Source organism: Colias philodice, chromosome 16 (assembly GCF_061535455.1).
Source record: "Colias philodice isolate Cphi_HAF_F1 chromosome 16, ilColPhil1 Martin Lab GWU primary, whole genome shotgun sequence".
Classification (NCBI taxonomy): domain Eukaryota; kingdom Metazoa; phylum Arthropoda; class Insecta; order Lepidoptera; family Pieridae; genus Colias; species Colias philodice.
In genome coordinates this window covers 720,238-744,640 of record NC_143101.1, presented here as the reverse complement: position 1 = coordinate 744,640, position 24,403 = coordinate 720,238, and the positions used below count along the sequence as shown (strand labels likewise).

The following is a 24,403-nucleotide window of genomic DNA, read 5'->3' as shown; positions in this document are numbered from 1 at the left end:
AAATCGATCCAATAGTTCAAGACGCGTTCAAACAAACAAACAAACTTATATAGATTAGTATAGATCTACCTCAATAGCCTCGAAAACCTTCCACGTGTACAAAATATAATATTCAGATAAATACATATCTACTGATAAACTTAACAATACCCCATACAATAAGTCACTAGAACTGTATACAATGCGACATAACTCGACCTCTATTCAATTCAAGCATTTAGTAATAAAGAAGTGTTCACAATAACTCAAATTTACTATTTAAAATTGCAAGTTGAAGAACTCCATGTATCATCATCAGCCAATATACATCCAACTAATACAGCCAACTAGCTACGCCCCGCGGTTTCACCCACGTGAATCCGCTCCTGTTGGTCTTTTGCGTAATGATATAATATATATATATATATATATATATATATATATATATATATACGTCTATAGCCTTCAATAAATGGGCTATATAACCCCGAAAGAATTTTTCAAATCGGACAAGTAGTTCCTGAGATTAGCGCGTTCAAACAAACAAACTCTTCAGCTTTATAATATTAGTAAAGAAATATGTTGGGAACATAGCAGCTGCTGCAGAGGTAGATGAGATTCTTCGACATTTTGGTTTCCTCACGATGTTTTTTTCATCGTTTCGACCCGAAATTGGGTAAAACCACACGTAAAATTGCTATTGTCTAGGGACCTGAAAATTCAATTGAGGGAAACTTTTAGTTTTTGAGCTATGAACTTTTGAAATTTGGAAATTTACTTTAGAAAGTTAATCTATTTTTTAGACGTGCCAACGTCTTATAATTCGATAGAGCCGGCTGCACGCACGAAAAAACATGACTCATGCGGCGTTACCTCGCTCTGAGGCGTTCCATGTAAGGCTTGAAGTGCAAGCGAGAGCGCGGAACGAGCGACAAAGAAGCACAATCGGACGTTGTCACGTTCAACTATCGTCAGTAAACCGACCAGACAACCAATTTTTTTTATTATGATATGTAGAACTTCCTTCAACAAAACAACATGCAAATATGCTTCTTGTCAGATTTAACATCCGCAACAGTAGGAAGGATTGTGAAAGGACTTTCAATGAATGATTAATACAAAAGTTTAACATTAAATAGAAAATAAAATATTTTTAGGAATTAAATAGTGAAACTTACATCTTTTCTGGAAGACTTCATTGACGAATGAAGCATATAAAACAAACTCAAGCTTTATAATATTTATAGATTCATGTAAATTTTATTTCGATAAGTAGATAGAGATGTGTGTTCTTGCTTATTTTAGACGAAGAAGTGTCTTTATTCTGAACTAGCGGTCCGTTTACGTGGTACATGTTTACGTTTTCTCTACATAAGAACCATCCTCGTACTTCAAGGAATATAATAAAAAAAGAATTATCGAAATCGGTTCAGCCGTTCTCGAGTTATGCGCTTACCAACACATTTTGCGATTCATTTTTATATAATAATAAAATATAAGATTGTGACATTGGGTAATGGGTTTATCAAAAATCAAAATTATGATAGTTTGCTTGGGAACTAAGTACCTACGTTGTTGATTGAAAAACAATAAAGTGCACAATATATATAATGTTAGTTATTAGGTATATTTATTATGATATAGATATTAAGTACGATAGGTCGAATTCTCACTTCTATGTAGGTATATCATATATGTACATAAACAAATTCTTTAAATGCTGAGTTCTAAATATCCAATAAACAATTATAGTCAATAGTTGATTAATCACTTCATAAATAGTGTTCCAGTTATTTTCAATTGCTTAATAAATATTTGTATTAAATTGAGAATAGATTGAGATAAAATAACTCAGGCATAGTAATTAGGTATAACATTGTAACATATTCATAACAGATTATATCCAATATAAGGGTCAAAGCATCAGTCTTAAACTGTAAAATAATTATTGAAAAAGCAAAACAATTATTCACAATACCTTATATTAGTACAACTTACTCATATCGACCATTATCAACAATCACAGTAGACCTCAATACGCTATGCAATCACAATCAGTGGTTAACGAAACCTAAATATTGTGCCCCTCATCACCGCAGTCGTAAATCGAGTCTCAATCATGACGGACGCGCAGGAAACCTTACGTAATCTGTTAAACACGGAACTAGATAACCGCGGCTACAAGCCACGAGACGTTGCTATCAAAGCTATATCTACAAACGGTGCTAATTACACCTCTCAATTATTCCTCGTTGACGTCACGTCCCCGAAAAAAGATGATCTACATCTCTTCGCTAAAGTGGCAATCATCAACGATGCTCTCAGAGACCGTATGTGCGCTGACTGGCTGTTCGACACAGAAAAGTTCACGTATACAAAGCTGGCGAAAGTGTACGAGGACTTGCAGAACAAATACAAAGTACCTGAAGAGGATAGGTTGAAATTCCCTCAATTCTACGGGGCGAACGATGAACATGGGAAGGAAACTGTCATTATGGAGAATTTGGTAGCCTCTGGTTACAAATCTTTTAACAGATTCGATTCTATGGACTGGGAACACGCTTGCGCCGGTGTAAAGAACTTAGCTCTATTCCACGCGCTGTCGTTTGGCTACGCGAAGGAATATCCTGAAGAATTTGAGAAACAAACAGCCAATATGAAGTATATATTGGGCAAAGCACCGGAAGATATAGAAGCTATGAAGCCTTTATGGATGAAGCTGATCAATTCAGCACTAGCTGTGATACAGGATGATCAAAAGGAGAGAGTAGCGACATACTTATCGTCTTGTCCTGAACTATGTACATATAATATTCCGAAGAGTAGAGCAGTGATATCACATGGAGATTATCGGCTTAGCAACCTGCTGTTTAAGAAAAAGGTAAGCCGTTTTCCTTAATCACTGTTACACAATGTGATATCATTCGCAAATACATACTGCATACCTACATTTTGCTGTGTCTATCTCAAGAACAAATATTTGGTAAACCGTTCGTAATCTGTTGTTTATATTAAAAAACTAGTTTGAAAATTTGTAGATTAGATCGAATTCTAGACGATCTTTCTCAATATCAATAAAATTAGATAAATTACGAGTTTTTTTTTTAATATGTATTTCGTTCACGGATAGTATTAGACCTATAACTACACATAGGAACGTGCATATATCTACATGGGTAATCGCTTAAATCAGGCTATATAAAATAAAATAAAATCTTCTTGGTATTGCAAAACAATATTTGAACAAGGCAAGAAGTGAAACTGATCTTCTCAGTGAGATAAACTTAGAATAGAAAGTTCCAAATTATTTACAACTAACTTCCGCCCACGAATTTGTACGTGCATTTTTCCCCGTTCCCGCAAGAATTTCGGGAAATCCTTTCTTAGCGGATGCCTACGTCCTAACATCTACCTGTATGCCAAATTTCAGCCCGATACGTCCAGTGGTTTGGGCTGTGCGTTGATAGATCACTATATCAGTCACCTTTGAGTTTTATATATTACTAGCGGTCCGCCCCGGCTTCGCCCGTGGTACATATTTAGTATCCTATGTTCTTCTCCTGGCTCTCTGCACTCTCTCTGGCACGGGCGAAGCTGGGGCGGACCACTTATAGTAGACTATAAAAAAATATGCATTCATTCTAAACTTGATAGATTTTGATTGCAAAAACGAGTTCTTAGATCTTACGTCTCTGAATAAAATATATTGAAACATGATAAACATAATACCTATGTCTTTTATCTATGAATAATAATTGTTTGTAGTTTTATATCGGCTCTTAATCTATATATTATATAAAACTCATCAACGCACAGCCCAAACCACTGGACGTATCGGGCTGAAATTTGGCATGCAGATAGATGTTAGGACGAAGGCATCCGCTAAGAAAGGATTTCCCGAAATTCTTGCGGGAACGGGGAAAAACGGGGATGCACGTACAAAGTCGTGGGCGAAAGCTAGTACATTATAAAAGGGAGACGTATCATCAATTTATACTTTAATAATGTGAGTTGTGACAATACTTTTCATACATTTCTCTTGATAATAGCATATAGGTATGTATTATTTAGCTTTTAATTTCTTTAAAAAAATATCAATATCGATAAAATCGAATAATCGAATATATAACAAAATATAATCAATAAAGTTCACACAATTAATAAGTTTGAGTTAAAGTTAAATATAGTTGTTTACATATTTAAAGATTTTCTAAATTTAATTTATGACTAATTGGCTAATAAAAATAATAAACTATTTGCAACGTTAACAAATGTAGTTAATAAACACCTTGTAATAAACATGAGCTGTTATATTCCTTATCTGGGCCAATATAAAAGCACAATAAAAGGTCATCAGTCATCACTATCATCCGGTGAATAATCTATACTAATACTAGATTTCCGCCCGCGGCTTCGCCCGCGTTTTCAAAGGAAAACCCGCATAGTTCCCGTTCCCGTGGGATTTCCGGGATAAAACCTATCCTATGTGTTAATCCAAGTTACACTCTATATGTGTGCTAAATTTCATTGTAATCGGTTCAGTAGTTATTACGTGAAAGAGTAACAAACATCCATACATCCATACATCCATACATCCATTCTATACATTTCTATACTAATATTATAAAGCTGAAGAGTTTGTTTGTTTGTTTGTTTGTTTGAACGCGCTAATCTCGGGAACTACTGGTCCGATTTGAAAAATTCTTTCGGTGTTAGATAGCCCATTTATCGAGGAAGGTTATAGCAGCTATATTATATCATCAAACTACGACCAACAGGAGTGGAGCCACGGGGGTGAAACCGCGCGGAGCAGCTAGTATCATATAATAGAATTAATAGAGTATTACCTATTGGGTATCTATTTGCCATGTATATTATCTTAATTAGCTTTGCCCCGCGGCTTCGCCCGCGTTTTCAAAGAAAAACCCGCATAGTTCCCGTTCCCGTGGAATTTCCAGGATAAAACCCATTCTATGTGTTAATCCAGGCTACCCTCTTTATGTGTGTTAAATTATACATATACTACAAACAAATTACCCATAAAATATTTATTTTTACTTAGATATAAGTTTTTGTACTGTTGATCTCTAAAAGAAGGTCAAATACGAACAATTTGAAGAATGGCCTTTGTGTTCATTCAATAGTTTGTTATGGAGACTAACCATAAAACTACGCAAGGGATTTTGATGCGTTTTTTTTACAGATTGACAGATTCTTGTGGAAGGTTTTACTACATAATTTATTATCTTATACCATGTCAAAGATACATGCAGTAATCTGTAGATAACAGATGTTGTTTGACTTAAAAAAATAACTTAAATATATAGTAATCTGTAATCACTGTAATATATATACTCTACTAGCTTTCCGACCGCGGCTTCGCCCGCTTTGTTTAAAACATAATAAATTATATACTAAAACCTTCCTCTTGAATCACTCTATCTATTAAAAAAACCGCATCCAAATCCGTTGCATAGTTTTAAAGATTTAAGCATACAAAGGGACATAGGGACAGAGAAAGCGACTTTGTTTTATTATACTACTAGCGACCCGCCCCGGCTTCGCACGGGTGCAATGCTGATACTAAATACACTACAGAAAAACTGTGAACGTTGTATAGCCGGGCGGCCGGCCGGTACCGCCGCAAACGCCACGTACCGCAATTTTTAAATCTGTAATATCTTCGAAAATATTCACTTAAATCATACGGTGTAAAGGGCCATATAGATCTATATTAAATGAACATTGTATTCAAGGTATTTAATTGGTTAAGGATTAATGCTGTATTGGTTAAAAATTAAAATTGCTTCGAAAATTAGCCATTATTTGTCGTAAAAAGTAAATGACAAAAAAAAGTTATTGTGGGTTATCCATAAGAGATAGACATATACCACCGCGGACTTTTCTGTAGACCTTTTCAATGTGTATAATACTTAGTACATTATTTTGATAAAACTCGTGGGGTTCAGCCTGCGTTTGCAATGTAAGCGGAAAAAATGTAATTTTTTACGACATCACATTAGAAACCTCAAAAATAACAGTACTTCTCAACTATTTGATGGATGTTATTATACATATAAACCTTCCTCTTGAAACACTATATCTATTAAAAAAAACCACATCAACATCCGTTGCGTAGTTTCAAAGATTTAAGCGTACAAAGGGACATAGGGAGATAGGGACATAGGGACGGAGAAAGCGACTTTGTTTTATACTATGTAGTGATGATGTAGTGATATAGTGATACTATACAAGCGTGGTTTTAGTTTTTTTTAAACTATAGATATATTTTGTTTATGTACTACCATGTACTACTAAATGAAATGACTTGATTTTCTAACAAGGATAACACGAATATATAATTTTATTTCGCTCAAAAACCTGTTCAACCTGCAGTCAAATAATCAAGGTTGATACAATTTCATAATATATTATGTAATTTACCGAGAAACTTTTGTTGAAAGCAAATCAGAATTAAGCGCGTCACACACGGTGAAGATGCTATAATATTTTATCTTAAGATACTGTAATATTTTATATTACAGTATCTTAAGGTATCCGGTATCAGCGTTCTGACCATCATTTTTCTTTTTGTCATTGCGTACTAAGACCCCTGTAGAACCGCCATCCTGTTACAAGTGACCCACAAAATTTCGGGACATTTGTTACGGATGGCGGTTCTACAGGGGTCTTAGTACGCAATGACAAAAAGAAAAATGATGGTCAGAACGCTGATACCGGATACCTTAAGATACTGTAATATCTTAAGATAAAATATTATAGTATCTTCACCGTGTGTGACGCGCTTTAAGTTTTAAAGTCTTTATTAAAAAATATTTGGAAATTGAATAATCTTGATATAATGATATCTATATTTGTTTTATTACATTTAGATTAAAGACAGACAGACAGAAAGACATCATTTTAATAATTAATTGCAAGGAATTTTGGACAACCCAAATTACTTACATACGTATACCACAGATAAAATAATGCCTTACTATCTACTTATACGTCATTCGCACTCGAAAAACATTCTCCATTTCATCAACTCCTTTCGCAGTCGGGTAAAAATGCTCTAGTGTGTACCCAGCCTTAAGTGAATTATTATTTTGTTAATATTTAAATAATAATCAATTAATCAGTGTTAACACGCGCCACCGATTATTAGAAACAATCATATCTATTGCTTTGATCTAAATTTTATTATGCTATTATGTATTAAATATATCTATGTATAAACTGTAACTGCCTTTGTAATATTATCTATGTATAAACTGTAGGTAGGTATTTATAAAAATAAAATGTGTGCGTGTACTAGTGTACACACGTAAGAAGTGAAAATTCTTTATGACTTTATTTTTCAAAAAATAATTTACTATATGCAACTTTACAGAAATACGTCAATCACGCGTGTAAGGGATAAAAACAAATTGGCGCGTAACGGAAAAATGTCACGCGTAACGAAAAAATGTTACACTAAATTTTTTTCCAACCCCGATAAAGAAGTTTCACTTCAATAACTATAAGATTACTAGAACTAGATGTTGTTGTGTATATATCAGAGATAATATTTTTTTTTAATTTACTTTTATTACTATTTGTTTTAATAATAGAATTCTCGTGAGAACTATTTTTTCTACCCCTTTTATGTGACAAGTAATTGACAGAAAAACGTTTGTCGAGTCACCTCGTGTTATTAATAATTATTATATTAAACCAGCTTTCGGAAGTCTAAAACCTAATAAATTATATGAGAATCACTGTATCTATCTAGAAAACGGACGGACAACGCTAGCCACTTTGTTTTATACTAGCGGTCCACCCCGTCTTCGCCCGTGGTACATATTTCGCAATAAAAGGTAGCCTATGTTCTTTCTCAGGGTCTAAAGATTGTCTGTGCCAAATTTCGTCAAAATCGGTCCAGTAATTTATGCGTGAAAACCATACATACATACATACATACATAATTACAAACCTTTCCTCTTTATAATAATACTAGCGGTCTGCCCCGGCTTCGCCCGTGGTACATATTTCGCAATAAAAGGTAGCCTATGTTCTTTCTCAGGGTCTAAAGATTGTCTGTGCCAAATTTCGTCAAAATCGGTCCAGTAGTTTGTGCGTAAAAACCATACATACATACATAATTACAAACCTTTCCTCTTTATAATATTAGTATAGACTATGTAAGTATGTAGGTAGTCCGTAGTAGGTACCTAGTGATTGTGTCAGTTACCTATTTTTTATGTTAATTTAAGAGCATGTTTAAAAATCATACTTCCAATACAAATGAACCTTTAATAATATTATGTACTATGTAGGTATTCATATCACATATTATCTAATCATTAGTCATGACCATAACATCAGCTTACAGCTTTATAATATTAGTATCGATAATTATTAATAATTAATAATGCATGATAACTATGAATTTGTATAGGGTAACGGCACCAGTGGTCAGCCAGGCACCAGTGATCAGCCTATTGCGTTGTTTATTGGCCATAAATATCGCTGTAATCAAAATAACCAAATCACGCGCACTTAAATAGAAGCTCTGTTTCGTTATTGGTTCATGCATCACGCGATAGGAGCAGCAGGGGGTCAGGGGAGAGAAGTAAACACGTTCGTACAGGTGCTGTCCGCTGACAAGAGCAGAAGTGTCATGTCTGCAATATTTTTTGTTTCACGTGGTGCTCTTTTGAAAGGTGAGAAATAACATATTTTAGTATGAAATGTGATTGTGTTTTATAGATAATAACTTTATAGATTACTTAGAGCATTTAATTTTATGAAATTTGATAAAAAATATTGTTATTTTACTTAAAAATTTGAGGGGCTGACCATTGGATACTGATTTTTTATAAAAGATCCAATGGACAGCCCCTGGGGCTGATTACTGGGATTATTCCTAATTGTTAGAAAACCCAGTGGTCAGCCGCATTTCAAAATATTTTTTTCAAGCGGCTGACCACTAGGTCTCAATCTGTGGTCTCAATGATCCAGTATTCAGCCACGATGTTATTGAAATAATATTTTTTAAGTATAAATGCGAATGTTTGTGTTTAAATCTATAAGTAATACTTCATGTTAGTTAAGTTTTACCTGAAATAATGGTATTATGTGTATTCATATCCAAAAGTTATTATTGTTCCCTTTTTTTCTAGCTAAAAATGCCGCCAAGACAACAGTATCCTCCAGAGAAATCCTCCGAAAGAGATCCTCCTGTGGTTGATTATAATTATATATATTGTGGATTATAGATACATCAATCCATACTAATATTATAAATGCGAAAGTAACTCTGCAGTCTGTCTGTCTGTTACTCAATCACGCCTAAACTACTGAACCAATTTGCATGAAATTTGGTATGGAGATATTTTGATACCCGAGAAAGGACATAGGCTACCTTTTATTGCAAAATATGTACCACGGGCGAAGCCGGGGCGGACCTCTAGTAATATTATAAACTAATATCACTGATTTCTTTAAAAAGAATTATTGCTGTTTTTATGATAAATAATAAGAAGTTTCTAGAAAATAACAAGACACAAAGAGATTGTAATAGTATGTTTAAAATAATATTTGTATTATGTGCGATATACATTTTTTTGTGCTAAGTGAATCGTTGCTATAAAAATGTGATTTATATAGTTGATTTTGATATAACATTGTTTATTTTGATCTCATAATTAGTTATACTTACTAAAGGCTGAACACTGGGTTCAACAAGGCTGTTTATTGGTTTTTAGAGGCTGTTCACTGGGACACTGGGCCATTTTTTGTTTAAAATTAATTATATATTTTACTAAGAGAATTATTGTTTTTGATAAACGCTGATTCGAAACTACAATAAACAATAAATCCATACATGTTGTACGTTTTTTTATTCGACGATTGTTGTAGAAATGGCAATTGTCAAAACTTCAAAAAGCTGTTATGAGGCTGACCACTGGTGCCGTTACCCTACGTAGTATATTATTATTAGTGTGTGCTATGAATTATCTTTATATAGGAGAATTCCTTATGATATTATAAATACGTTTATTTCATAATCCTTACGAAACAGGTGGACCGATTTTGATTAATCTTATTGTATACAACGACAGATTACATAGTTGTTACTACGTAAATAAAACCTTAAAAAACATATATAAAAAAAAAAAAAAAATTCAAAATTCTTTATTTGGAACAATAAAAACACAGATACAAAAAACTTTATGAACGATGGCACCTATAAAAGCTTAAAAAAGCTGTGGCACAGATGCCAAAAAGCATAAGTATGCTAAAATAAAGTTTATATGGGAAAAATTAATAAATGAAAAAAATGTATTTATATCTTCTTAATTCTCGTGTCACAATGTTAGTCTGCATACTCCTCCGAAACGGGTGGACCGATTCTCATGAAATTTTCTGTGCATATCGGGTAAGTCTGAGAATCGGCCAACATCTATTTTTCATATGTACCACGGGCGAAGCCGGGGCGGGCCGCTCGTGTCACAATGTTTGTCCTCAATGGACTCCTAAACAGTCCTAATGTGCAGTTCGATCCAACTTGAGAGATAGGATAGTTTAAACATGTAGGTACCACGGGCGAAGCCGGGGCGGACCGCTAGTTATATATAAATGTATTTATATTAAATAGGTACTTATGGAACAGACAATCCAAATATCCTGTATCGAAAATAGTGTTAAATCTTCAATACACATTTACAGTAGGTACCTATTACTCGTTTTCAGGCTAAGAACAAAATCGTAATACATACACTAAAAATACATTAGTCCCTACATTGTTTTGTTATCGTTCAAAAACTTTGTAAACACGATAACTTTGTTCCTTTTATCTTATATCTCTTTAAATTAATTTGAAAACATAACTTTAATTGGTATTTTCACTGTAGAATTGTCAACCCTTCCCAACCAAAACTATGAAAGGAATTTTAAATCGGTCCAGTAGTTCCTGAGGTTTAACTTTTGGTTTATGAATGTTTTGCTTTAAGAGCCAACAAAACGTGGGAGAGAATTCAAAATTGGGTTTTCCAGTTTCCTATTATCTATAATTGCTGTCGCGCTATGCCTCAAGCCTCCCCCATAGAGCGTTTTTTCATAATTTAGTAGAGAAAAGTATAGGCTATGTTCCTACGTTTTGCTTTTTTTTATATATAATGTTCAAAAATTAGTTTTATGGAAGACGGAACATAACTGAAAATCTGTCCTATTTCTTACGTTTTGAAAGATTATATTGCTCTAGTGACACAATCCAGGGAGGACATAGGGGACTATGTTTGTATGGAAAAACGGCTCTTTTGTTTGCTCTTAATAAAACAAAAAATATCTAATGTCTTGGTGTTCTCAATAAAAAAAAACTGGTAGTAGTTTACAATCAATACGCATGTTAGAAAGATGCAAAGGTTATTTTTCCGAACATTATGAAATAGTTCATTTATTTTTGTACAAAACAAACAACCAATTGCTCGGTATTAATTTGCAATCATGCATTTCGGCGATTTTAATTTCTATCTATTTAATTATGAATATTATAGACGGAAAGTGAATTAATCACATCAGCTTAAAACAATTGCCGACGCAGCGTTTTAATATTTTAAAAATAATAACTCGTTAAACTATTAAGTTGTTTTGTACTATCAATTATTATGTAGTATCATGATATGGACCATAATATGAGTTTAAGTCATTTTTATGGAATATATTACATTTTTGCACCAAAATGGACGATGTTTGATAAAAATGTATGTCGGTTTGTATTCTTGGTAATATCCTATACTAGCTGCGCTCCGCGGTTTCACCCGCCGGCTCCGCTCCTGTTGGTCTTAGCGTAATGATATACAGTCTATAGCCTTCCTCGATAAATGGGCTATCTAACACTGAATGAATTTTTCAAATCGGACAAGTAGTTCATGAGATTAGCGCGTTCAAACAAACAAACAAACTGTTCAGCTTTATAATATTAGTATAGATTATCTGTGGTAATATTGTTTAACCATCATCCATCATAACATCACTTCATAGTTTTAAAACAAATCAATTCTCCACACTAAATTCCTTTTGACCAATAAAATGAAGGCCAATTGACAAATTCTAACCTTCACGCAAAGTTGACTATAACCCCGACATATATACCTACCTCAACAATGAAAATAATAAATCCTATAAGAAAAAACTAACAACTGATTTTTCTGTTACGAAATTTGAGTACATTGAGAATTAAGGCCTTAATAAGGGGCTAGCGACCTTGCTAGGTGATTTACAAGGCGGGATCGGGGGACCGGCGCGAATCTACCGTAGTAAAAGTACGTATAAAAATTATTAAAAAGATATTTGGATATGGAATCAAAATTTAAAACAACCATGCCCTGTGTTTCAATTTCATAAACACACTGTAAAAACACTACAATAATTGACGTTATGTTGACTTAGCGTTTTGGTTTAAAGTCCAAAAATCGACCTCAGTTCATGATTTTTTTCCAAAAAACCTGATTGTAAAATAAACAAATTAAAACAACCATGCCCTTTATCATATTCGAAACTTTAATATACATTTTTTTTAGATATGTACATTAAGAATCTAAGAAGAAAAACGGTTATAACTAGAGTTAATTTTCGGTATTAAAAGGGAATTCTACCCGATTCAGGCCTTAAATATTCAAATAATAAAAAAATCTATGTGGCTTTCTGTTAATTTTCTTGATCGAATCACTGCTTCCGAAGATTACCCTCTACAAACATACGAAGCTAGAAAAAAATAAAAAAAAATAAAAATTCTTTATTGACAATAGAATACAACATTTTTAAATGCTGAAGTCTCTGAGAGTCTAGATAGAAATTATATATCTACTAATCTACTACTATCTAACTATATCTTCATCGAGAATAGTCGGGTATCTCAATTAGTCTCCCTTCGCACAATTTATCCTCTCCGGAATCTATGTATTAAATAATAGTATATCATCATTTATTTCTGTTCGTCATTCACAACTATGTACTTTAGCGTAAATATAACCTATTAAAGTGTGTTTGTATATAGTATATACGAAGCTATGGTTTAATATGTATTTACTATTAAACACTGACACAAAATTTCGGGTCATTTGTAACAGGATGGCGGTTCTACAGGGGTCTTAGTACGCAATCGGGTCAGAACGCTGATACCGGATACCTTAAGATACTGTAATATTTTATATTAGAGAATCTTAACATAAAATATTATAGTATCTTCATCGTGTGTGATGCGCTTTAAACTTGGTTAGTTAATATTTACCTGATAATAAAAAAACGGTCAAGTGCAAGTCAGACTCTTGACATAAGGGTTCCGCAAAAAATGGTCATCCAATCTATGAATGCGCCAACCGTTTGCTTAACATCTTTTTTTTATTAGCGGCAACATAAATACATCAGACAACTATCTAACTTTCACGGTTAAGATATAGACGAACAGACAGACAAACATCGAAGTCTCAGTTAAAACTTGAGCGATGTCAAGGGACATCCGGATGGAACGAACCACGCGCACGCCGCACGGCTTACAACTCTAGCAAAAAGTGTCGTGACAACTTTTCGTAAGAATTTTTTCCGTCTAGCCCCCTTTCACAACGCGCGATAAGGAACTTCGTTCCAATAACGTCCCATTTTACCCTTTGGGTACGGAACCCTACAAATCAGTAATAGACTATAGAGACTATAAAAAACATACGATCTGATTACACAGTCCAAGTAATGTTTTTCTTACAACCTTCATTTATAGTCATATTGTTCTAAGTATGACTTATACTATAAGGAATTTTAACAACAAATTACATAGACTGTTAACATTGAAAGGTGACTCGTGCCAGATATACTTATCCAAAATTATCTGATAATACTTATTCGAAATTATCTGATAAGTATATTATTAATTTAATTTTAAACAGGTGCAGATAAGATTCCGTATGTTGACTTATAGATATTTATTAATCTCCTTTTTACCACTTTCATTTGTCTGACGTAGGATTCCTACTCATTTATCTATAGGTACTAATATTACAAAGCGGAAAAGTTTGTTTATTTGCTTATGCGCTACGCAGGAACCTCGAGTCCGATTTGAAAAATTATTTCAGTGTTAGACAGACCATTTATCGAGGAAGGCTTAAGACGATACACAAAAAAAAATCCACTGCCTGGCGGGCGGAGTCTAATAGCTCGCTATCGCGAACGCGGGTGTGCGCGAAGTCATTCTTCCAAACTCGCCGCGCTGCCGCTGGCCGACTCGGGACAAACATGTATGGAGTCGTCATACAGTTATAATATTGTTATACATTTATTTTATTGTTGATTCATTGGTTTTATTTTCTTGCTTATAAACAAATAATCCTCTTTTTAACAACTAATTAGACATTATTAATAATTATTATTATTTCGTAATGTTTACTTTATTACAAAATAATACAGGTTATAAATAATCTTTAAAATAACAAAAAATTTTGTTACTCTGAAAAAATGAAATGGTACTCAATAACGCGGACTACTGAATTGATTTAGATAGAATTTGATGCTGACGTAGATATTACATCATGCCCAGAAATGAAAGGTACTATTTCTGAAAGAAGTTATAAACCCTAATTCTTCTCAGTCAAAGTCAAGAGTGGAAGATATCACTAATACAGTAAAACTGATGCGAAACTTTGGATGTTAATTTGTATATTTTTTTGTTAGTTGTTACTTAATCACGTCAAGACTACATTACCAATTTTGATAAAATATAGCTAATTGCCTGGATTTACAGATAGGATACTTTTTATCCGAACTGAACACTTCTGTGGGATAAAACAGGATTCACGATATAACCTAATTCCACGCGGGCAAAGCCGCGGTCGGAATGATATTTTTTTAAATAAAAAAATTGTTTGAAAAAAAACACAAAATATATTGACGCATGTATTTATTTTTTGCACTCTATTATAATAATTCTAATTATTCATTACAAATAATCAAAATAAAATAGCCAGTACAAAGTTAGGCCCTGGTAGGGTAGGTAGGCAGGTACAGCAATGTGAGACGAACACTGGCTTATTTATACCAATAATAATGTATTATAAACATTAAATTAAGTTTACTTTCTAACAACAAAAATACATAATATTAGCTAATGTGAAAACGAATCAACCAATCATCCCACAACAATGAAATGTGCACACAAATATTCATCCAAATCGGTTCATGTGATTAGGAGGAGTGACTGCAGCGCCATCTTCCGGGCCCAATTGTGTTTCCAGATCACCCAGGAACTCAATTTAATATACTTACACAAAATTTTTCGAAATTAAAACTCACATTACTATGTAAATATGAATATAAACCTGTTTTAGTACTAAGCAATTTTTCGCACAGGTGTAGTAAGTATAAATGAAATAAATATCAACATCAAATTCTTTATACAACATACTTATCTACCACCTACTAAGAAATGTAATTCTTGAAATTTTTTCGTATTTTTTTTAAATATAATACTACTCCAATGAGCTCCTGTTCCATATTACATCCGCCATACTTCCACTAAGTTCACCATGATTTTTTTATTTCTTTGCACTTTGTTGCTTTTTGTTAAAAATGGAATCATGCGATAAAACCAGTAGAGCGTTGATAACATACATTTTTGACTGAATAAAGGTACTTACGAAGGAGTGGGTTCACATTGTGAACAATCAGTGGGTTTATTTTCCTTCTGGATTCCGGATTTCTGAAAAGATTATCTATGCTATAAATGAAAAAACCTTACACATTCGTTATGTACTTAAAACAAGGGTACATATCAAACATCGTCTATAATACAATTATCATCAAATTTAAAATAAAACCAACTTACTTCATTAATTTGTTCCAATTGTAAGCATTCTTTTTCCTCCAACCTTTATGTTTCTTCTTCTTATTTTCTTTATTGTCCCCATTTGTCTCATTTTGTCTTATCATGTTGTCACCCTTTGTTACGATTGCGCGAGCGACACAAGTTCCCCGTGTGACGGCCGTAGCGGGAATGACTCGTGCAGCGATCGGGGTAGGAAGGTACAGGGCGGCTCTCACTATATTGGCTGGTCGCGCGCTAATTTCAAGTATTTCTTGTTTATTTCAAAACCATCGCATATTTCAAAAATCTGAATCGGTAGACGTATAGGTTGTATATTTTATAGTTAATATCCAAAAAGTCGTAACTTTACGTTTGTTATTTTGAAGATGCCAGAGATTAAAAAAAAATAACAATGAGAACTTTGTATTTTTTTTCTATCGAGAAAATATCATGGAATCATGTTTCTAAAACGGTAGACGTATTGAGTTACTATTGAACTTTCTTGTCAAGAATTTTCATCACGACAACTTTAATAATATCAAAATTACGAAGGTTTAAAAAGGGCCGTAAATGTTAGAAAAATTAATTCATCACCTTAAGCTATATAATTATTATCATCACGCTAAGACCAATAAGAGCAATGTGGGTAAAACCGCGGAGCGCAGCTATAATATTAATTAATAATATAAGTAGAACAAAAACTTTATACACAGAGAATACTGGCAAACAAATTATCTATATAACAACGCAATAAAATTATTATATAAATTGTTTTTTCCAACAATAGAACTAACTTTAATTATTATAATATTTAATAGTATTAGTATAATGTAAATAATTACTGATAGAGCATAATTTTATTATCAGTTTTGTGCTAACGTGAGGTATTATCAAAATATTATTACAAGTTTATAATAATTGAAATGATTACATATAGTGATATAAGTAATGAGTATTGCTAATATTATCTTTATGAATGTAATAATTATATCTTGCATATAAAAGTAAATATGTGATGTACTTACAGTTGCGGTGATTTGGGTGAAAATTTCTGTTTATCAAAAAGTTTTTAAGAATAATATTGTAGTGGAATCTATCATAATAACGATCAGTTCAAGTAACATATTACAACCTGTGTTCCCGTCCGACTAGGGCCCTTCCGGCTTCCTCCACAAGCGACAGCCCAAGCCGAGGTTCGAGATCCCCGTCAAGGGGGGACGCCCTTGCGCATGTCGCTGCCAGGGTGAACCTTCAGTTCACCCCCGCGTCCGCGTTAAAATGTAGAAGCCCTTCTGGCTAACATTGAGAAACACCACAAAAAAAACCTGTGTCTTGTTTGACAGTTGACTACTAATTTCCCGTTCCTAAAAATTAAAGAGCCAGGAACTATACATTTCTATAATTAAATAATTATTTTATACAGTTTTATCGCAGACTAGTTTGTTCTAAGTTTTTAAATATTTAGAGTTTAGACCAATCCAACAAGCTTCAAATCATTAAAAACTTAAAAAGCAATCAACTTTTCTAAAAGTTGTTTCCCCTGTGCGTATTTTTAGCAATAACATAGCCAAGATATTTTCTATTGAAGTAATAAAAATGGAAGGCTTTATATTTTTCTAAAATATTAAAACATGTCGACGTTTATTTTTGGCAATATTCATTTTAAAATGTACCAATTCCACTATTAATCAATTATATGTACAATTAAAAAAAAAGAGACAGAAGAACAGTCTATAAGTCACTTTTGACTTTTCGATTGTGCCACTGTATGTATTTATTTTTAACTAGCTGCTCCGCGCGGTTTCACCCCCGTGGCTCCACCCCTGTTGGTCGTAGCGTGATGATAATATATAGCCTATAACCTTCTTTGATAAATGGGCTATCTAATACTGAAAGAATTTTTTCAAATCGGACCAGTAATTCCCGAGATTAGCGCGTTCAAACAAACAAACAAACAAACTCTTCAGCTTTGTAATATTAGTATAGATTTATTTTCTTTACATCTTCATCGTAAGTACTTACTTAATTTGCCATATTTTTTTTATGGAAAAAAAATTCCTAAATATTATATTTTTTCTAAGAGATAACAATGTAAAACGATATTTGAAGTATTGTGTGCAGAATAGAGGTGTGAAGCCGTTTATAATATGTATCAATTAGAATAATTGCAGTTAATAATACAAGATGAAACTTAATTACAATTGCACTTACCACAATACAACACACGTGTACATTACAGCTATATATGGAGGTCAGAAACAAATACATAATTTATTATCTCACTAGCTTTCCGCCCGCGGCTTCGCCCGCTTTGTCTAAAACATAATAAATTATATACTAAAACCTTCCTCTTCAATCACTCTATCTATTAAAAAAAACCGCATCAAAATCCGTTGCGTAGTTTTAAAGATTTAACCCATTTAGCCCCGAACGGCCCGATCGGTCCACGACACAATAGATTTTCTTTTGTGTCTGTGATTCCGGGGCACATAGGGACATAGAGACAGAGAAAGCGACTTTGTTTTATACTATGTAGTGATGTTATACATTTGATCCTTTGAAGCTTTGACATATTATGAGTTTTTATTAATATGCTTTCGTGTTTTGTTATTTCGTTAATTATTATATTCATTGTTCTTGTCTGTGAATACGATTTAAAACTTTAGAATGGATTTACATATATTTGAAATATTGTTTTCATTTTCATAATTATCGTAGATAGGTACCATTTATCACTTTCACCATTACCGTATAAAATTGATAGCTATAATGAATTTCCAAACATAACAATTTGTCCGCATCTTGACTTATGAATATTTCTATGCCACAAATCTGATTCTATATTTTTCAATTTCCAGGGTACCAAAGTGGACGCCATCTCAGTAGACTACCAGACCGTACACGCGGGTTGCCCAGCAACCGACCTCATATACTTCATCTTCATGGGTTCTGATGAAGAGTTCAGATCCAAGAATTATGAGAGACTGTTGGATTACTATTATAGTACGTTGTGTGAAGCCATGGAGAGGCTGTCTGTGGATCCAGTGGAGGCTTACCCTAGAGAAATGTTTGATAGTGATATGAAAGAGGTTTGTATGAAAATTAATAATTTATTTTGTAGGAAGAGCATCAGCTCTTTATGCTGACACACAAAGAACCCACTGAATGTTTGTTTACGTAATTTGATGATAAGATTATGGTTTCATTGTTATATATCAATATTTCTTAAATAAATATAGCTCAGTGGATGCCTTTTAAAAATCAATTATCGGAAACGACCTAGTCGTTTTCAACAGTCAATCAGGTTTTATTTTTAAAAAATAAATAAATATTTCGGGACAATTTTCACACACGGCATGATCTGATCCCATACTAAGCTTTCTCTTGTATTATGGAAACAAGATGGCTGATAAACATACATATATAATTTTAAATGAATGCTTATATAGATAATTAACACCCAGACACAGAGCATCGTTCATCACACAAATATTTGCCCCGGGTGGGAATCGAAACCACGACCAGTGGCTTGGAAGGCAGGGTTACTACCAACCAAGCCAACCGGCCAATCTAAAAAGCCTCTAATATCTTAATCGTGTAAGATAGGAAGAATCAAGGACATTTTCCAGTTCTGAAGCTACATATTTTAAGGTTTAAAGACTTTATTACTCATAAGAACAATTTGTTCACTTAAAATGAGTTACATGCTATCTTAAATTAAATTAACTTAGTTCTCTAGTTTTAGTTATCATGCAATAATTATACAAAATAAGCATAAATTCTACTGTACTATTCTAAATTACAGTAAATGTGATTTTTAAGTAATTTTTTAAATACATTTAGACTTTTACAATTTTTTAACTTGTTTGGCAATTTATTAAACATTTGTGCTCCTTCAAAGAGTATGGTTTTTTTCCCGTAGTTAGTTCGAGTCGAGATAGGTTGAAAATTATTTTGGCTTCTCAGGTTATACTTTGTTGATTTTTTATGTAGCTGTAAGTTTGATTTTGTTGCGTTTGTTGTTATTTTTTTTATAAGGATGCATGTGGAATATGCGTAGATTTGTGAGAGGTTTATTTTCAAGCTTATAATCATGTATAATTAAACCAGCTAGCCCAATTTACCCAATTTAGGCTTCCCTATTTACGGTTTGTTAAATTCTATATAATGTTTTCCACAGACAATGCCCTACGCAGTGCTGATCGGAGCCACCATCTTACCCATGGTGACAGTGGAAGCGGAACAAGCCCCCAACATTCAGGATGATGACATCAGCAAATTCGTCTCCATGTCCCCTAACGAGCTGTTCGCGAAACGATTTAGTGGCATCGTCAATGACTGTATTCGGTGGAATGTTATCTAATTATATTGTCTTACTACATAATAATTTTCTACAAATAAGAGCGTGTACCGAGCACACGTGTTAGCATTGAAACTTTGGCAAGATTCCAAGATACCAAAATCGTCACCTTACTCCATGTATTGCCATGATACCGACCTTGAAGTTTTACTCTTAACGTGCTTAAAGAAGTTTCACTTCAAAAAGTTTAAGTGCCTAGGGTACCACTCAAGATTGTATATTCGGACCAAATGAAAATTTGCTATCGACAACAAAAGGATTCACGTCTATATTAAGAGTTATTTTTACATGTAGATAATAATTACTATATTTCACACCGATTTTTACCAAATAGGTAGTCAGCACTATAATAGTTAATTTATTATTTTACAACCAATGACTGGGAATAAAATTATTTGTGTTCAAAAACGGGATATTTCTTAATAACTCATGCCCGGGAATCACAGACACAATAGAAAATCTATTGTGTCGTGGCCTGATCGGGCCGTTCGGGGCTCAATGGGTTAAATCATAATTCATTTTCGTATATTTATACATATATTTTATAGATACAAATTTAAATGTGCCTTATAGTAGTGATATTATAAGATCTATAATATACTCATTGAAGTTGTTTCATTTGTATCGCAGTATATAATAATTATAGATACCTATATTTTATAAGCAGAGCTCTACATTCAAAATATAATTAGTTATCCAATTCCTTTTTGTTTTTAATGTAAGCTTTTTATTTTTAAATGTCAAAAATTGTACCTACCTAATATTATCCAGCTTTGTATGTAGCTTCATTATAAAATCATCTTGTATAAAATAATTGAATTATAAATATTGTGAAACATACTAATAACTTGTTTGTAAATACTTTTTATCATAATTGAAGAAATAATCTAAATAAATGTTTATAAATAAATCAACTGTGTTTTAACTGTACGCCTTTTCTAATTTAAGTTATTGCTTACTGCTGTGCTCTGCTGAATGACCTACCGACCAAGCCATAAGTAGCGTTAGCTTCTGCAGTGCCATACGCAAATGGTTGCATGCTCTATTTCAAATCTTTAAGAATTTCACTCCAAATAGTGTTAAAAAAGCATTAGAAACGGGCGGACTCTCGTATTTATAATAATAACTAGCTGTTGCCCGCAGCTTTGCCTGCGTGGAAAAGACAAATTTGAAATTTTCATGGACCAAACTTTCATGCCCTATTTTATCCCTTTGGAAGTAGAATTTTTCAAAGTCTTTTCTAAGCGTATGCCTACATCATAGTTGCTATCTTCATGCCAAATTTCAGCCCGATCGGTCAAGTAGTTTGGGCTGTGCGTTAATTGATCAGTGAGATACAACACATTACACTCTTTTAAAAATAAATATAAAAAACACCTGTTACAGGAGTTCAAAATCCAACCTTAGTTGCGTGTAGTTGCGTATTTCTCACTAGATTTCCGCCCGCGGCTTCGCCCGCGTTTGCAAAGGAAAACCCGCATAGTTCCCGTTCCTGTGGGATTTCTGGGATAAAAACTATCCTATGTGTTAATCCAAGTTACCCTCTATATGTGTGCTAAATTTCACTGTAATCGGTTCAGTAGTTTTTACGTGAAAGAGTATCAAACATCCATACATCCTTACAAACTTTCGCCTTTATAATATATATTAGAATACATATTAGATATTAGATTAGATAGGGCTTAACATATTTTATATTATGTAGGTATATTATCATTCTATCTGTATAGGTATTACTTTATTATGTATTGTTATTGTTCAAAAATGTGAAATTTATTTATGTGTATGTATATCTTGTGTCTTTCTTTACATATTATATTATAATTAGCTGTAATATATTTGCGAACGTACTGCCGCTCCAATCACTACAAAGAGGGGCCACTGAAAATCAGTGTTGTAACTGTGTTGCAACATATACTGAGTGGCTACCTGGTTTGGCTCCACATACTGTTTCTTTTATTAATTTTTACTTTTTATTTTTTATTTTACTGTAGTAATAAGATTGTTGCATATCATGATTTTATTTGTTTACTTGTTTTCTTTTTTTTTTCAAATTGTTTGTTATCTGTGTTTATATCGTTAAATTTATGTTGTATTATTTTCATTGTATCATGGAGCCAAATAAATGTTTCTTTCTTTCTTTCTTTCTTTCAGATAATATAATTCTACGCCTAGTGAAAATTTAACCATAATAATTATTACTTCCAGCAAAATTGCTTTAGCCCTTCACAAGTTTTCTAAATTCATCAATAAATAATATATTAGTCGAATATTTTTAAATATAAGACGTTTTAAAATATCCGTAGATTTTTTTATTTTTGGTAAAATATATGTTAAGTATACCGTTGTTATACTCTGAATTATTGTGAACATCATGGAACTATAGATACTTTAAATGCAAACTATTCACTCGCATTTTATTCAATTTTGAAATTTCAAGCATTGAATTTAAAAAATCTAAAAATATGGAAAAAAAACTTGAGCGATGTCAAGGGACATCCGGATGGAACGAAGTGTTAAGTTAGAGAGAGACAGACAGAGAACCACGCGCACGCCGCACGTCACGGCTTACAACTCTAGCAAAAAGTGTCGTGACAACTTTTCTAAGAATTTTTTCCGTCTAGCCCCCTTTCACAACGCGCGATAAGGAACTTCGTTCCAATAAATCATCCCTAGATTCTGTTGTGTGACAATGTGACATCCCAATTGGAAGTAGGTATTTGAATAAAAAAAAATAAAAAAAAAAATAAAATTATATTTATTTGCCAAAAGAAGGTTATTAAAATAAACATTACACAAAAATAAAATTAATGAATCTTCACAAGGCACGCTTATAACTTACTAGCTGTGCCCCGCGGTTTTACCTGCTCCCCTCCTGTTATATTGTTATATTATGATATATGTATAGCCTATAGCCTTCCACGGCAAATGGGCTATCTAACACCAAATGAATTTTGTTCCTGAGATTAGCACGTTCAAACAAACAAACCCTTCAGCTTTATAATATTATTATAGATTATATAATATCGCTCTTGTATTATATATTAATATCATTATATTCACAAAAACTTACCGAATCGGTATATTTTAATATTTAATTTTAATAAAAACAATTGACTACTTATTTTATCAATATCTCAGTATTTCGTTTAGGAAAACCGCGAGGTTTTCCAGTCAGTTTTTCAATTGTCGTTCCTAAAAAAGGTAAAAATGAATCTCCTTTCGTATGTTTTTAATTTATTATACACTAGGTATAGTATATATTATACAATTCTTATTCTGGCACTTATTGTTATTGACTCATTTATTTTCCTCGTCTTTTCTGGGTTGCCTGGTAGAGATCACTGTCAGCGATAAGGTCGCCTACTGTACATTGTTATATTATATTGTTAAGTTTGTAAAATGTATTGTATACAATAAAGTTTTTTTAATTCATTCATTCGCTCATTCACTAGCTTTCTGCCCGCAGTTTCACCCGCATACCTAGTCAGAGGAAAATATAGACTCTAGACAAAAACTATCGTGTCTTTCCAAATTTCATCAAAATCGTGAAAAAAAACGGACGGAGCATAAAATAATGGGTAAAGACCCATTATTTTATGCTCCGTCCGTTTTTTTTAAGTTAAAAAAAACCTTTTAAAAATATTTCTATTACATCCTTTTAAATATTATGTAAAATATTACATTAAAAAATATTTATACGTATATAAAATATATTATACGACATTTTTGCATTTATATAATTTTTTCTACTCTTTATAACTTTTGACCGTGGCAGTGATTAACTTATGTTTTTAGGGTTCACATTTATTTTATTCCGGAGTTTTTATTTTAAGAAAATAATTTTATTTCCAAATCATTTATTTGATATTAACGAGAAAAATAAAATCGGCCAGGTTCGAGTCGGATTCTCCGAAAAAAACCTATTTTTCATGGTGTTGTAAATTTATGCTTTTAGCAATTTTTCCTTTATCTATACTAATATTATAAAGAGGAAAGGTTTGTATGTATGTATTATTTATTTATTTATTTATTTAAATACTTTATTGTACTGCCAACAAAAAAAAATTACAAAAAGAAAACTTATACTAAAAGAAGACACAGCACAGATGGCACAGATGGATGTATGTATGTATGTATGGTTTTCACGCATAAACTACTGGATCAATTCTGATGAAATTTGGCACAGATAATCTTTAGACCCTGAGAAATAACATAGGCTACCT

At 32.7% G+C, this 24,403-nt stretch overlaps 1 protein-coding gene and 1 long non-coding RNA gene across 4 annotated transcripts in view; both read left to right on the top strand.

The window, feature by feature from the left end:
• Positions 1–2,078: 2,078 nt before the first annotated feature.
• LOC149481399 (uncharacterized) overlaps positions 2,079–24,403 on the top strand; it is a 91,160-nt gene continuing 68,835 nt past the window's right edge. The window contains exons 1-4 of one of the 3 annotated variants that reach the window (XM_089705025.1): positions 2,079–2,860; positions 18,676–18,906; positions 19,998–20,222; positions 20,263–21,000. In XM_089705025.1, coding sequence (XP_089561151.1) covers positions 2,099–2,860; positions 18,676–18,906; positions 19,998–20,180 — 1,176 coding nt within the window. In that variant the 5' untranslated portion in view covers positions 2,079–2,098 and the 3' untranslated portion in view covers positions 20,181–20,222; positions 20,263–21,000. Of the gene's footprint in view, positions 2,861–18,675; positions 18,907–19,997; positions 21,001–24,403 lie in introns of those variants that run through there. The other 2 variants (XM_089705026.1, XM_089705024.1) reach the window with 2 other exon arrangements.
• Positions 8,421–9,849, top strand: LOC149481405 (uncharacterized). The gene is made up of 2 exons (XR_016316799.1): positions 8,421–8,687; positions 9,147–9,849. It is a non-coding gene; the product is annotated as an uncharacterized LOC149481405 (long non-coding RNA).